General features: G+C 36.9%; 1 protein-coding gene and 1 long non-coding RNA gene across 10 annotated transcripts in view; one reads left to right on the plus strand and one right to left on the minus strand.

Annotated features, from left to right (window-relative positions):
- Positions 1-7,711, plus strand: part of Pdxk (pyridoxal kinase) — an 8,614-nt gene extending 903 nt beyond the window's left edge. For 4 of the 8 annotated variants that reach the window (XM_022830726.2, XM_022830729.2, XM_022830731.1 and 1 more), the window contains exons 2-8: positions 2,183-2,324; positions 2,550-2,626; positions 4,107-4,218; positions 4,468-4,634; positions 5,151-5,253; positions 6,742-6,930; positions 7,048-7,711. In XM_022830726.2, coding sequence (XP_022686461.1) covers positions 2,183-2,324; positions 2,550-2,626; positions 4,107-4,218; positions 4,468-4,634; positions 5,151-5,253; positions 6,742-6,930; positions 7,048-7,154 — 897 coding nt within the window. In that variant the 3' untranslated portion in view covers positions 7,155-7,711. Of the gene's footprint in view, positions 1-1,018; positions 1,166-1,365; positions 1,614-1,813; positions 1,834-2,182; positions 2,325-2,549; positions 2,627-4,106; positions 4,219-4,467; positions 4,635-5,150; positions 5,254-6,741; positions 6,931-7,047 lie in introns of those variants that run through there. The other 4 variants (XM_022830730.2, XM_022830727.2, XM_022830728.2 and 1 more) reach the window with 4 other exon arrangements.
- An 85-nt stretch (positions 7,712-7,796) lies between these two features.
- LOC111259052 (uncharacterized) lies at positions 7,797-15,223 on the minus strand. Of its 2 annotated transcripts, XR_002679394.2 has the most exons (5): positions 14,933-15,223; positions 12,016-12,201; positions 9,920-11,624; positions 9,460-9,797; positions 7,797-8,774 (listed from the first exon to the last, which is right to left on the minus strand). It is a non-coding gene; the product is annotated as an uncharacterized LOC111259052 (long non-coding RNA). The 2 variants fall into 2 exon arrangements; XR_002679393.2 differs by lacking the exon at positions 7,797-8,774 and having other exon boundaries at positions 8,831-9,797.
- Positions 15,224-15,821: the final 598 nt, after the last annotated feature.

The raw sequence follows: 15,821 nt of genomic DNA on the forward strand, positions 1-15,821 counted from the left end.
TAATCCTATGGTGATATGACCCAATTAAAATACGAATACACAGAAAGCTTGACAACAACGGGGGCAACATAGTAATTCTGAGGCAGTGATTTGAAGGCCTTTAGGCTTTTTCTACATTAAAGGTTACCTATGGTAATTATTTCGTAACAAGTAGATCGATTCGAAGACACAGATAGATTTCTGACGTGATAAAAATAATATTCGTCTCAAGTTCTGATGTTTTACAAAAAGTAAAACTTAATTAAGAAGGTAATAGAATTGCTAAGCTGCTTGGTTTACTACAACAATTGTGCACGCATAAGTTGAAATATTATCAAGTTATATATATCAAAGCACATTATAACTAAAGAATCATCTGAAATATATATATGCGTGTTTTGCTTAATAATAATAAAGATCACAACAATTAAATTTTATAAATTATATATTGACATGGATAATAGTCAAGTCACAAGTGTTCGTAAAACCATCTATTTCTAGGAATGACAAATGCAATGAGTTTAGCGCAGTTATCTCCATCCGAGTACTGAAACATTTTTTTCCGCATCTTATCGACCGATTAATGCCTTTCCGATCTTCATGTATTGCTGTCTCATATCCTCTGTTTATTTAATGCATTTAGTTCAATATTAAACTGCAAATGTTATTCGAATTGAATGTGATTATAAGAACGTGCTTATATATATGGAAATTGCAGTTTGTTTTCATACCGAATGATACCTGTTGCTATACAGACATTCTTGCCCAGATTTATCAATCTGTGTGCCCTTGAGATTATTTTAGGCTTATACGCATTCAAGCTTCAATTCAAGTTCTCTGTCGGCAAATTATCACGAATTGAAAAAGACCATTTTAGAAGAAGCGGTCAGCTTGGCCTGTTATACTGAGCATAATACTGCTGGATAACAAAGTTTTTTAAACGAACATATTAATCGTCTCTTTTTCGACAGTGCTAATCATTATCAAATTATCATTGTGATGACGACCAGAACATCAACAAAAACGAGAACCACACACAAGGAGGCCGACGAACGGGTAAAGAAAATAGCGTGAAATGCGAAACAATCGCTTATCTAGGTGACCCAACTTTAGTGCGGGCGTAGTTGCCATTTGCGCCTGGCAACTGGACTAAGCAGACCAAAGAACTCCGCTGTAAGAATTAAATGTCTGTATATCTGACAATTTTTGTTTAATATTAAGTTCCGTCATATAAAATAGTCAATATCGTTTCATTAATATCTTTATTTAACGCGCTGCGATTAAAGTGAGTCCACATACAATGCATAGGTGCAGGTTAGGCGAAAGAAAGATTCCATTATCCAGACGAAGCAAGTCGTAAAGTTTAGTATGACTAAGATAAGCCACGACTGGCAACCAGGAATAAGCATAGTACTTCTCGAGCAAAATATATCGGACCAGTCAATGTCGATCATCACTGTTTTTAAAATTTGATTTAGGCTACTCTGCGAGGGAGATTCGAAAAGTAGTACCCGATGTTTTTTCATATTTAAACGTTGTAGTGTTAAGGGTGTCAGTGTGACTGGTGCTATTGAAGTGACGCAATTTGTCTTGAACACGCAGTACAGATTTAGGTCATCGTTGCGAAAAAAAAGGTATGACGTTAACACTGGTTTAGCCAGTGGAGTATACTCAACGTGTGAAAAAATGAGAAGGCATCTAGCTTTACGCAGTTTTGTTTGGTTTCCTTTTTTAATTGTGAATTCTTCATGTGACTAGTTTATTACATCGTTTTGAAATCACCTGTTACGCATTTCTCGAAGAAAGTACTAAATAACGCTCATATAGCAAACCTCTCGTATACATCCTTTCACAGTGAGCAGTATTAGGTCGACAGACGATTATTTACGCAGCATATACAGAAGATTATTGAAAATCGTCATGTAAAAAACATTACTTTCATAAATTAGATAGGCATTAGAAGCCGCCAGCATACTTCTTTGCCAACTGTGCAGAACTTGAAAAGAATTGCTTCGCAGATAGGTGTGAAGTTGTTCGGTGCTTAGGTAGCCATGTGTCGTTTTGGAATTTAACTGCGTCGACGCATCGGAATCTACTGTGAAGTATTATAAGATCGTTGCCAGGCTGTCGTGTTGCTCTCTCTTGGTGTGTTTGCTGGAAATGTTTAATAGTTACTAGGTAATATGGCTCTGATTGTTTGCAGATGTCTACTATGCCTCGCGTACTCTCTATACAAAGTCATGTCGTGCGAGGATATGCAGGAAATCGGTGTGCTGTATTTCCGTTGCAGACACTCGGTTTTGAGGTTGATTTCATAAATTCTGTACAATTTTCCAACCATACAGGTTAGCATCGTCTAGATTCAAGATAGCTAAGCTGTATTATTTATTACTCACCTATACGCCATTTTAACACCATAGATCATTGTTATTTTTTGAGAAATTATAATACGTTATTGTTCCAGTTCTTCTAACATTAGTTATAACGCAGAATATTTTCATAGCATATATATCTTCACAGTTATGCTTAACATTCAGATTGCGAGTCAAACTAGATGGTTATAACTTTAGGGTATCCTGTGACGAAAGGGACAAAAGTGAGTCAAATGGAGTTACGTGATCTCTTCGAAGGCTTGAAGCTTAACAAGGTAAATATGTCTTTTACATCAAATATAAATCATATGAAAGAACGAACCACTCATTTGAAAAAAAATTAATTGTACAATCATATAGGTTTTTTTTCACCAATAGTGTTGGTTATCTTCGAGTAAGTATGGCTATTGCTTGGTAGCTATTATGCAGTTGTGTAAAAGTTGTGTATTTCAGATCTTAGTGGATCGAAGTACAGCAGTAGTAAATTTATTCAAGTGGAAATACACGTCGGGACTGAGTGAGAAGTAGGTTGATTGTAGAAAACAGTGGCATGAAAACTTGTTTCTTAGTTAATTTTTCATAAGTGCATTTAAAATCAATCGCTTGGCTTTATCAGAAGACACTATTAGCAAGTTTGCTTCTGAAAAAAAGGAAAGTTATTTCTTTCTAAGGAAAGTTATTCTTTCAAGGCTATATGTTCTTTAGTTCTGCTTTTCAAAAACGAACTGGTGTAACGGAACTGTATTGCGAGTTTTATTAAATATAATGAATTAGGGATCGTAGCGCTAAACCAGCTTGACGTCGTTGATACTTCTAATTATCATCTCCTTAGTTCTGTTTGCTCTATTAGAAGCTATCTCTGCCAGCGGTATGTGCCACTTAACATTGCCACTTATTGTGTAGCATTTTTCGGCTAGCAAAACTGGTTTTTGTCGGCCTTTTCTTAGGCTTGTATTGTCGTATCTCTAAATGGCCTGCTGGATTACGCTGACAGACAAGGCTATATATATGCACAGCTGCAATTGCACTCTTTTACTTGCAACCTATGGGGGCTGGGCGTAAGGGAATCAACCGACTGTAATTTTCATTATGCATCAGCTGGACGGACTGAAAGACAGATCTTCAGATTTATATCAAAGCAGATGGCTTATAACGATGGCCAATAACGAAAATGAAAACGAAAAATAAATTAGGTCATCGCTTCGAAGGTTCTGGCAATGTTTGCCGAAATAAGGAAAAGTGCGTCTACTTTGTTCGTAACTGCGTAATGGTCCAGTGTACTAAGAGTCACTCACTGAGCCTGTTACCGTTATGAAGTAATCCTTTTTTAGCTCGGCACCTCTAGATCTTTATAGGAACCTTCTTTAACTTGACAGGTCCTTAAAGCAATGTTGGCGCTACTAAGGCCTGTCATAGAAGGGACAGCTAACAATCAACAATAAAAACATTTTTTTAAACATAGGCTTCTGATAGGAGATGTATTCCGTAGCTGGTTTGATCGTACTTTGAGGCATTTTTCTAAATTTCTATAATTTCGTGCTTCGTTATGACTCGTCTTGTAGTTATATAATTCCTAAAATAGAAGTCCAGTCTAATCATTTGATGGCAAAACAATCATTTGCATCTTGAAGACAGCCCCTACACTACTAGACACAACCGAGACGATCTACTAGAGGCAATCAATAAAGAATAAACGGTTGGTTGAATTGATGATTAATATGCGTGTTTCTGTTCTACGATGTTGGTGATATGCAGGTGACCGAGTACTCCCACGTAATAACTGGTTACGTAGTAAGCGTCGACTTCCTTCGCGAGCTTGCTAATATCGTCAAGGATATTAAAGAACATAACAAGGATGTTGTCTATTGTAAGTACATCTCTGGTTATATTTTTTGATATTACAGTAGCCCTGTACATTCATTTTACTTAATAATTGTTTTCGATCATATTATTAATTTTGGTTCGAAATATGGTTGAAATAAAAAAAATTAAGGAGAATGATATGCCAGACGACAGCAAACGTATGCTAACTATATGGCCTACTACAATATTTTTGCGCTATCAGTTATGGGTGTTTTCGTTTTTATTGCTGTTTTTCTTTTCGATCATCTTAAAGTATGTGACCCGGTTCTCGGAGATCATGGCTCATATTATGTTCCTCAGGAGCTGACTGACGAGTACCGTTCTCGTTTACTTCCGCTGTGTGACATCCTCACTCCTAACCAGTTCGAGCTGGGTGAACTCACGGGACTTGATGTGAAAACTGAAGAGGATGCCATCAAGGTTAATACAGAACTCCGCGTTTCAAATTCGTGTCGATTACTTCTTTTTAAATGTCACACAGACAGTACGATTTAAGTTCAATTCAAAGTTTACCCTACCAGCACATGTTTGTCTAACGAATAGCGAAATTCAGTGCTTTCTTACCAAAAAACTTAATTTACGTTTCATAATTCGCAATACTTAATTTTGGTAGCGAATGTTACAAAAAAGGTATGAATAAAACAGTTGATGGATTTTTTTAATGAGGCGCATTTATCTAAAACATAGGACATGAGGAAGAATAACGGCTTTTGACATATCACCAATAATTGTTTGCTTAATATTTAAGCTGTCTCAACATCTAAATGCGATCAATAGATAAACTTATGTAGGAATGCGGGCCTCTATCGGCTCGTCTCTATTGTCTTAATCGCGAAGTGATAGTCTCAGTCTATAAATAATGAAAGAAACCGAACTTGATCACAATGCGTCTCTATATACACACTGAATTTATTTCTTAATTTTCTTTGTTGGCAGGCAATCGAGCGTCTGCATGACTTGGGAGTTTCTCTTGTGGTACTCACGTCTGCCATATTTACAGATCGTTCAGTGGTTACCTGTATTGCATCACGCCGAAAAGGTTAGTTCCGACGTTTCAATGGATGCCTTATCTAGCAAGCGTAAAAATTTTAAAAAAATCTCTGAATGTTTTTCAGAACTTAGCGTAGATATCATTGTCTGTCCAGTGTGTGTATAGCGTACGTTGATGTGACTTTCGCTTGGATCCAAAAAATTGTTCTTATTGTATCGAAACAGATGCAATCGCTCATCTCGGTTTTAATGTCTGTTGTTGAAGAGTCTGACGGAAATTCGATACCACGATAAGAAACGAAATTTCAGTGGTAATTTAAAATGGCGATTCATAGAAGCCGTGATCGAATATTGGGTTTTCAAGGAAATATTGACCATTTTTCAAGCTACATGACTTTAAAAGTCATATTTCAGGCGATACAAGTCACGTCGGCTAGTTCATGTCAAAAAACATCGGAAAGCTGAGATTTGGTAGTAGAGGGCGTGTTAAAGTTGACTCAGATGAATGGAATTTTTGTAGAAAATCGATATATCGCACAACTTTATAATACAAAGGATGAAGACAAACGCCGCTCAAGTCCATATAAAATTTGCAATGTTTATGCTTCAAATGCGTTATCGAATAAAAACGGCCTAAAGACACTTTTGTTGCTTTAGTTTTAGAAGTTTTCATCTAAAAGATGGTCGTTATAGTGCTCTACAAATTACGAAAAATGTTAATGAAGTGCAGAAACTCGTAAGTAGCTCTTATATCATCAAGGAATACCCACCAACAAATACTTAAGAGGAAAGAAATCGCGCATTATGATTGGTAAAGCGATGGTTTTAATCTCTACAGGAAGTAGCAAGATCACAAATTATTGTAAAAAAAATAGTGAAGAGAAAAGAGGTCATTTTCGACCATGGCAATGCCAAGCCATGTACATTTTTAGCTGCCTGGCAAAAATTGAAAGGACTTTGATGGAAAATTTTAGTGCATCCATCGTAGGGCTTGGACCTTACCTTATTAGACTACCATCTTTTTCGGTGTCTGCAGTACCCCGCCTAAAGGTGTTAATTAGTCAGTTTCTGATAAACCATGCAAAAATCTCTTACTACAATTTCTTTCAGAAACTACAGAAGTTCTAAAATAATTAGATTATGGTATTGCCAAGAAAACGGTAGAAGGTCGTAGATTTAGTTTAATTATTAAAGTGCTTGTTTCTATTTTTGCTTCTGTTTTGACTTAAAAACGGCCCATTAATTTCTGGTAATCCAATATATAATAACTTGAATTACTCAGAATAAGTAGCTTTCGTCACAGATAAAGGCGTTGTGTATAGTGTGCATTGTTATTGCAACTAGTGTGCCACAAGAACAGTTTCGCTGCCTGAATAAATGATGACCCTGTCGTAATTTTCAAAACCTGCTAAATCTTTAGCATCATGAGCGTTGAACTTATTTGTACCAAACGTGTTAACGTCGCTTTGCTCTATATGTATTCAATTTGTTCTTACATTTTAATGAACGTTTACTTTGCGTATGGCATTCGGTTTAGATGGAAATCGCTGCAAATTTGAAATTCCATGGCAAGAAGGCAACTTCGTGGGTACAGGCGATCTTTTTGCAGCATTAATTCTTGCATGGACAACCAACGAGGAGTGCCTTGAGAAGGCTCTGCTCAAAGCGTTGAGTACCGTACAAGGGATACTACAAAATACAGTGGAATTCTCCAAGGAACTGAAAGGTAGATCCTGCGTAAATTGCGCCTAATTATAATTGCAATAGTATTTTACATAACTTCCGAGAAAGAGACTACAATTACTAATACTACTACTAATAATAATATTCGCGAACGTTTCAGCACATCGACCCGATCTGTCTTCCGCAGCTTTTATGGAGCTTCGCCTGGTGCAAAGTCGACAATTACTTATTGATCCACCTTTATTGTTATCCGCCAATAAAATCTAAACTTATGTAGAGTTAAAACAGTATTTGGATTTTATGAAAAATCTGTTAGGATACTTAACTCAGTTACGCCTTGATTATATTGCCTAGTTAGCAGAAACGAGGTCGCAAAGATCGGAAAGAATATACAGGGCATCCTATCTCATATCCCAGTAAACTGTTTTTGTTCGTATATTCCCTCATAGTTCTTCATTAGTAAGTAATTAAAACACGTACGTACATGTCAGGTACGTACCGTATTTATCTAATTGAAAGCGAAGTCTAAGAGTTCGTGTCATATACATAAATGTGATAGGAATCTATGTGCTTCCAGTACTGAGGGCCTTATTATTGATTATGCGTGTTAACCTCATTTAATATTTGACTACTACACACCGCAACTTAAGAGCGAAGAAGCCACTGATTACGGCTCTAGCCGTACTGGGTCTTATACATTGATACTACCTTCTGGCATTGCTTATTAATAAAAAAAATGCAAAAAACGATTTACCGTTGTAACATACCTACTTTATATATTAAATAAAAATTATAAATAGCATGTACTTGTTCTACAAGTCAAATGCAGCTGTCTTCTCAATTTCACCGATAAAAAGTCTCATACTGTTACACTCTTTTATACTCTCAAAAAAACATTATCAGTGCACGCAAAGAGATGTTCAAGCTTTATTTGTTCTTAATGCTACAGTTCTGACTATGACAAATAGGTATTAAAGTAGATTGCGACAAATAGGTATTAAAGTAGATTGCAAGTGTCTTTTAAAAATAGAGGACTAAGTCTCTTACACGGTTCTATGTAGACACTACTGTTTGAGATGAACACCTCGCAGGAAATGTATTAGACACAGCCCTTTTTTTTTATTTTAAGTGTTTAAACAAACGTTGAAATTACCGCTGCGTTATAAGTTGGCTCAGATACAGAGAGGGGCTGTATTTCCTTATTGAGATTGTCCCTCCACTTCGGCAAATAGACCATTCAAAAAGAAGCTGAAGAATTAGGAAATGCTAAACAAGTGTCTAGGGCTTTTTTTTCTTATATATCAGCCCTAAACGGAGGACTGATATATAAAGCATGCTAGAATCGCTGGACACGATAGAAAACTTGGTAAGCGACTTACACTTACTTTGTGTTTACTGTTTGTACTTACTGTTTACCAAAATACATGATGTTCAGTCAACTACGAAGCTTTCCGCCACTAATGCACAAGTTTTGATGTTACATTAAGATAGTTTATCAGCAACAACCAAATTCACCAATAATTTATAATAGAGGGTCATTTGCGCAGACTTATGAAACAGTTTGTAAAACATAGTATATTTGCAGTATAAAATGAGCTAAATGTTTTTTTTTCATTATAATTATCATAGAAACCCACAGTTTACGTTAGCATATATCAATAAATAGTACAAAGCTTCTTGGTAAAGGAAACTTATGAGTAGATATTCGCCTTCTGAACTACTCTACCCCGCGTGCTTCAATTACCACTACTACAAGTTTACGCTGCACGATACCTCGGCAGATTGCTCTACGTGATGTTCAGCAATGACATTAGACTGCGCTGGATCACTCTTTTTTGTCCATTCCTCACCAGCGTTTCGTGGCTTTCCTGGAGCATTCGCGCCAAGCTTGAAAAAGAATCAGTGATAGTCTTGTAGTGCGTGACAAACACGAGTCGAGCAAAGAGAGTAAACAAATTTTTATTTTGAAATAAAACACCTGAATTCAAGAACATTTGTGTTGCAGCTGTGTATAGCTAGAAAGTTAATTTGTGTTAGATTTACTTCGATTATTACCCTATCACTGTATGTATCATAAAATATTGCTAGAATTTGCAGTGTTTTAGGAGATTCTAGATCGACCTTTTGCCAGGTAGAACGCGGACATTCATCTTCTATTTCTGTTACAACAGAAAGCATTTTCAATGAGCAGAGCGACCATTAGATGTAACTATAATTAGACAATTTACACGGCAGCCGAATCAACGAGCCAAGGTGGTGAAAAATCACCGCGCGACTATCATATTTAGATTCCCTTGGGAAGCCAACTTATAATTTTTTCGAGCCCATTCACGACTCCTAAAAAAATACCTAAAGTGCTCATGCTTTAAACAAATATCTTTGTTATGAAGCCATTTTTCAAACAGTCGTATTCATAAATCATATCTCCTCTTAAGCGTAGCACTACATTTTTACAGAAAATTTTTCACACTAAATGGCCTCGAGTCTCTAATGATTGCAGAGTCTACCATCAATTATACGTAATAACCATTCAATGAACGTATGGAAAAAATGCGAGACCTTAGGCGCCTACCGATTTCTAGCTTTTGTTGAGAGCATTGTAAATAACAGCGACGGTATGGTAACACCTGCATCGGCGTCCTATGACTAATATCGGCCAATCACATATTCGAATATTCCGGATAATTCGATTCGTAGTCATTCTCGAAAACGGGTCTTTCAGAAGTTGAACTCACGGAGCGGTGAGCTTCTCGAGCAAATCTCTGCAGCAGAATACTCGCGAACGGAAGAATTAGGGCAAATATGAGAAGCCATATCACTAAGTACGACAGGACCATCGTACAGACGTAGAAACCGATAATCACACGCTTTAGCCTAATAAAAAGGAGTGTTAACTTCGATTACTAAGCTCTGGAAAAGAACAAACCAAAATAAAAACAAGTAATGTGGTCATCAAATAAATAAGCTTCAACTATTGGACTATTCGTTTCATTCATTTCGAAATCGAAAGATCATACTAAAGAAGTACGCACCTGTTAGCCAGAGTTACGCGCTCCTCGAGATCTTGTTGTGTGGGCACAAGGCCTAACCGTACAGCTTCCATGTAGATTTTATATGATCGTTTAATTTCTTCAGAATTAAGCTCCGAGTGACCGGATACCCTGCACTCTGCGTTTGGACTGTCTCCAGAGTCAGAACCGGCGCCATGTATCACGATTGATCGAATCCTCTTTTTTTGTCTTTTTTTCCGTTTGTGTTTAGCAACCCTTCCTCGTTCAAACATGGTAAAAGATGTTGACGGCTCTGACATAACGCATACAGATTTTAGCTGCGAAAGCAACTGCGTTTCCCTCGAGATCAGATGAGGGATCTGTCGATTAGCCGCAGACAGAGTAGAATCCAAAAAATGTGTTCCATAATCCTGGTTTTGCAGCGAATTGATTATAAACAACTTGATAAAAAAAAGACACTTTTGGAAGTACGTCTGAGCAAGCATGTAATGGCCCTGCCCGAACTTTTTGAGTCTACTTCATCGACCTAAATCAATAACAAATTATCTGAGCTTAACGCAGCTCCCTACAGGCTGTGCTCTTTCTTATAACCTACGAGACTAATGGGTGCATAAGCACAGTATCTGTACATTTCTTTCTTGCGTTAGTTGTTCAAATCAAATATCGTATTGTGTTGAATTGTAGAACGGCACAGTTCACGGTCACGAAAGTCTCGCTAATGTTCGCAATTAACAAAGGCATTGATAGGTCTATCAAAGTGCTAATTGCAAAAAATAAAAATGTAAAAAGTAAAAAATAACCTTTTTTTCTCAGAAGAAATTATGAGAATGCACTCAGTTGTTAAGGTCAAAACACCGCAATGAAATAATCGTCTGATAAGACCAGAATGGAGAATCAACAGGCTTACAATATAACGAAACGTAATACCACAGTTAAAAAAATGCGTTTGCTTGGTAAAAAAATTTTTTTAGTTTGAACACATGTTTTTTTTTTTACTTCGAGCTTACTTTTCCCAAACGCATTATTTTTATTTTGGTTTGACACCTTACTCCATTGAAAGGCCCTGCACAATACAGTGCACGTGATTGGCAACGACTGGTACTACAAATGTCAACTGTTTTTAATAAACTGGGTACAGAAAAGTCAATTTGTCAACAAAGACAGCGTTTGTAGACATCTAACGTATCAGACACTCTTAGGTATTGCATGCTCTTCCACGCTCATTTTGTAAGCGTTGGCTATTGCGAATCCCGCGGAAAAGCTAAGTAATGAATAAGTCTTATTTGGAAGAGCTTTTCCATATTTATTCTGATGCATTAAGTTAGATTTAGGTAGTGCACTACTGTTAACCAACTAGCAACTATTTTTACAGCTACTTTTACTAAGGCAATAGCACAGTTGATACATTTTGTGTGGCGTAGGTCCTCATATATTGACCAGATATTTTAATGCAATGATTGCGTTTCTACTATATTATGATTATACGTACTCTACATACATTACATTATAATTATATAATAATAACATATATAATAATAATAAATAATAACTCTAAATACATTAGCATTAATAAAAATATGTTTTTGTTTACAGTAGACGTTCCTGTTGTAGAATGCGCTATCAGTGTTAATGAACACATTCGCTTTTCGCCGGGCAGTTGACTTCCAGCCGGTTGAATTTCGAATTTTCTGGTGACGATGTACGGTGCGTAATCCCTATTCATAGACTGGCCCATTCACGAAAACCAAAAGGAAAAATGATGGCGTAACTTTAAGAAGGGCATATTAAAATACAGTTCTAAATGTACAGGTAATGCTCCCCGTCCAAACACAAGTAATAGAAGCTCAGAGTAGATTTGTAAGGACGGCACTCTCTTTTAGGTTGAATTTACTTTGCTTTTTCAGCCCTACTTAATTTTAATACTATTCGCCTAATTTATACATTTTGAGATCTATTAGCTAAATAATTTTGTACAGATAATATTGTCAGTAATGTACGCATGTCATGTATGTAAGGTTGTTATCTTTTTTGTCGTGCGTAACAAAAATCTATATATATTTTTTATCTATATAATATCTATATAGTTTTTATATATAATGATGTAAGAATAGAGTTACCTTGTTTCATTTCTATAGCAGCTATAAATGGCTTGAATTTTTGGCGATATCACCTTTAAATTTATGTGTAGAAGTTGACTAAGGCTTTTCGCATGAGAACCTTTAAGCTTGCATTTATTTACTGTCCTTTAGTCAGCCTTTGGTGCGATTCTATTACGGGTTCCTCGAGCCATGTTATCCAGTTGTCTAAAATACAAAGAAAATTCAGAAAATACATATAACTAAACATCGATAAAAAAGAATAAGTCTAAAATTAAAAAAAGAAAATGAAAGATTCCAGAGCTAGAAAGCTATAAATCACTCCAGGTACAGAGTTGGCCAGGGAAAAGCTTTCCTTTTCTCTATATTTGCTTTTAGCCAAGTTTTAGATTAGTTATCTTTTGGTTGAAGTGCCGTTGGCGGACGGACGATGACGGATTTGACGATGAAGATGGTGTGACGTGACGGTAAATACGCCGGGAAGATTAAGGTGGATGGATATAAGGGTGAAATTTAACACGACTATTAATCCTCAAAACAGATGTCACGATAAAGATGAACGTGACGATGAAGATGGAGGTGATGATGAAGATGAACGTGACGGTGAAGACACATGATAAAGCAAGTGGCGAATTCTGGATCTAATGTAAAAACATTCTTATAAGCAAGTAAATTGTGTGGTTCCAAGTACCCTTTTTCCATTTAGTACCGACGCGCTTCTCATGGACGAGCTGAAAACTTTTTGCAGCGCACGGAAGAACGGAAATAATTATGAAAATTCACGGTACGCGATACAATAGAACAAGGCTATACATGTTAGAAGAAATCATTATGTTCAAATTACGTAGTTTCAGGAGCCTTGACCTGATAGAGGCGATGCCAACTTTAATTCCTACGTCGCTAGTTTGCTAGAGCTAAACGCATTCATACAAAAACGGTCAAGGGACATCTCTTCTATTTATTAGCTCAGATCGTCCTTATGAAACGCACATCTTGCCTTTGTTCGATTACTTCAAATTTGCGCAATCGGGAGTTTACGACCCTTGTTGTTACCGTTACTTATATTGTCGACCAATACATCAAAAGTGATTGCCACACAAGTTAACTTGTTAATTTCATCGTTGCACAACAATTTTCTGTACAAAGGTAGTTTTTTTTTATGCAGAAGGCTCTATGCAAGAGGGACAAAAATATTGAACTTGGTGTATCTCGAAATTCCATATTACTATAAAAATTACATGCAACTACACTCTAAATTAATCTCAACGATATAAAAAAATTATTGATTTATACTAATCAATACGACGCTAGAACATAAACAGCCACGCTTTCCTTAAATTATTGTTTGCTTTTTGTTTACCGGTTCTCTTGTTCATTTAGTTCTCTATATTATTCAAGAGTGTATAAGCTTGATATGCATGGAACAGAACTTTATTTCATCAGATTCCAAGAATGGATGTTCATCCTGATCAAACAAAAAGGTATTTTTGACAGCTTCTCTGTTTCACCTTCTCTCAAGGTCAAGAGGCAGTCTAGGCTATTTATGCCGTGTGTGGTACGGACTCGATGCGTAAAAGAACTGCTTAAAAATGGTTGCGAACAACTCGCGAGTGGGCCGAAAGAATGAACTGCTTCCGTATGACCATCAGCAAGGATCTTGCAATAAAAAGATTTATTCAATAATGCGGAGTCTGGGTGCCCTCTAAACTGAGTAAAAAATGCATTATCAACATTTCTCCTAGCGCTGGCCAACACGCAGCCACAAGGGTCGTTTTTACGCAGAGTTGTTATGAGTGACGAAGACTAGTGTCTTCATTCTAGTAAAAAGCATGAATTGTGTTTAGTAGGTCTACAAGAGCCTTCTACACTGAGGAATACTTAAAAAAAAGCTAGAAATGGGACTGAGCTTGGTAGTTATTTTAATTACCAGACCCAGTCCTATCGGGCGAAAGGATACTATCCCACAGAAAGGGGCTGAAAGACAAGCCAGATCATCTCCCTCTACGTCAATGGAAGGCCATATACAGAAAAATCCTGAAAGCCGGCCTACAGTAACCTGCTTTGATGAAAGATTCTTCTACAACCATTATATTTGCTAGATCTCGTGCTGACGAATCAACACTTCTCCCGATTTACTGGCAGATTAAATTCATAACACTACCTTTGACAAGCAGGAGTATCTTGAACACTGGTTGAACGTTTTCTTTAACGTCGGACTATTTCCCGCAAAACAGAATAAATAAATTGACTGAGAAATGAGAGCAAATTGTAAAAAATTTAATTAGATGCTATAATGCGACAAAATGCAGCGTTTTTTTAGGCTAAAGATTCGGGACAGTTTATGTTCCAACTAAAGGCCAAACACTGACCTATTATGCTGTGAGTCGGTATGAGATTCAGCGTTACAGCCTCCCTCTTTGTAAAGTCGTCATGTCTCATTTATTTTCGAATTTATTCCCGAAGGTATTGTTCCCTTTTGGATAATTACTTGTTTTTATAGCTTTAAAAGGCTTTCTAGAATGATCGTACTGCGTTTTGTTGATATCTTTCGTTTCGTCCTTAGCGAGATTCTACTAGAGGCTTTCCTAACCTTGCCAGCTGAGAATTTACCAACCGGCTGTTCTTCAAAAGACGCGAGCTTTTATTAGAATTTCAATTATGTCAGTTTTATGTATCCAAGAGGAGCAGCCCTGTGCCAAAGCAACTTATTATATCGTCAAACAGTACCTGCAGTACGGTAATGGCTGACAGCAACTGTCAAATATTCTTGACAAGACTTAGTCTAAGTGAATACTTGTGAAACTAACATAGATGTAAAGTTTTGTAATTTAGTTTACTTCGGACTATAGTCGTAGTAGGTTGGCGTCGAAGGGTTTCAGCCCCACAAACAATATGCGTACAGTTCTAGTTGATACAAAAGAATATCACAAAGTCTTACAAGGTCCTGTTGCTTGATGTACTAATCCCATGTAAATCGCTGTAAGTTCCAAAACCCGCACATTACGCGAAACGCACTAGGCAGTTCTATAGTATCATATATATCACTGCCAACTAATCGCGGCAGTATTTAATATACAAGAACGTCTATCGGCCTCTGCTGCGCAGTTCAATTTTACGATATAACGTCTCTGTCTGAGCGCGCACCAACTATCTCGTGTTTTTGCACTCAGTTGAATAGATCGCTGGTAGTGGTCTGCAGCCCACTGTAAGACAGAACTGCGTTTGTTCGTATCAGGCGTACCTTGCGCGGTGGGTCATCGGTAGACTCTCCCATCTGTGATATATTTTCTCTGAGGTAATTTTGATTCTGTTAGCGTTCATCAGAATGCCCATGCCAGATCTACAGCACATCTGAGAAAAAAAGGAAGGAAATGTACGGTCTGACTAGATCTGCGTAGCAGTAAGAGCTATGTTGGATATACTATGGAGCGTAGAAAATTAGGCCAAACTACTGTTCACATGCAGTGTTTTTTCTCCGTCCGGCGCACAATCTTAGCCAGAAACAGCCCTGCTACAGATACCAATAAATCAGTTTTTCTGAATATGTCCCAAGTGTCAAGCTTATTCATTCCGTTGCGTTATCCGAAACGACTGTAAACGGTAAAGAGCTTGTGACAAACTTACTTCACACATAAAACATCTGAGTCGATCAATCGAAAGACGAGCATATATGTTCATACCATGTGTGACAAAAATGCTGATTCTCTGACTTGTTTTATCTACAGTTATTTCACAATACATCTACGAATCATGCTTAGAGAAGAAATAATATAATATATCATCGTCGTTTGAGAATAACTTACGTAACTACTATTGATAAACGTTTG

The sequence above is a fragment of the Varroa jacobsoni genome, unplaced genomic scaffold (genome assembly GCF_002532875.2).
Source record: "Varroa jacobsoni isolate VJ856 unplaced genomic scaffold, vjacob_1.0 scaffold_289, whole genome shotgun sequence".
NCBI lineage: Eukaryota > Metazoa > Arthropoda > Arachnida > Mesostigmata > Varroidae > Varroa > Varroa jacobsoni.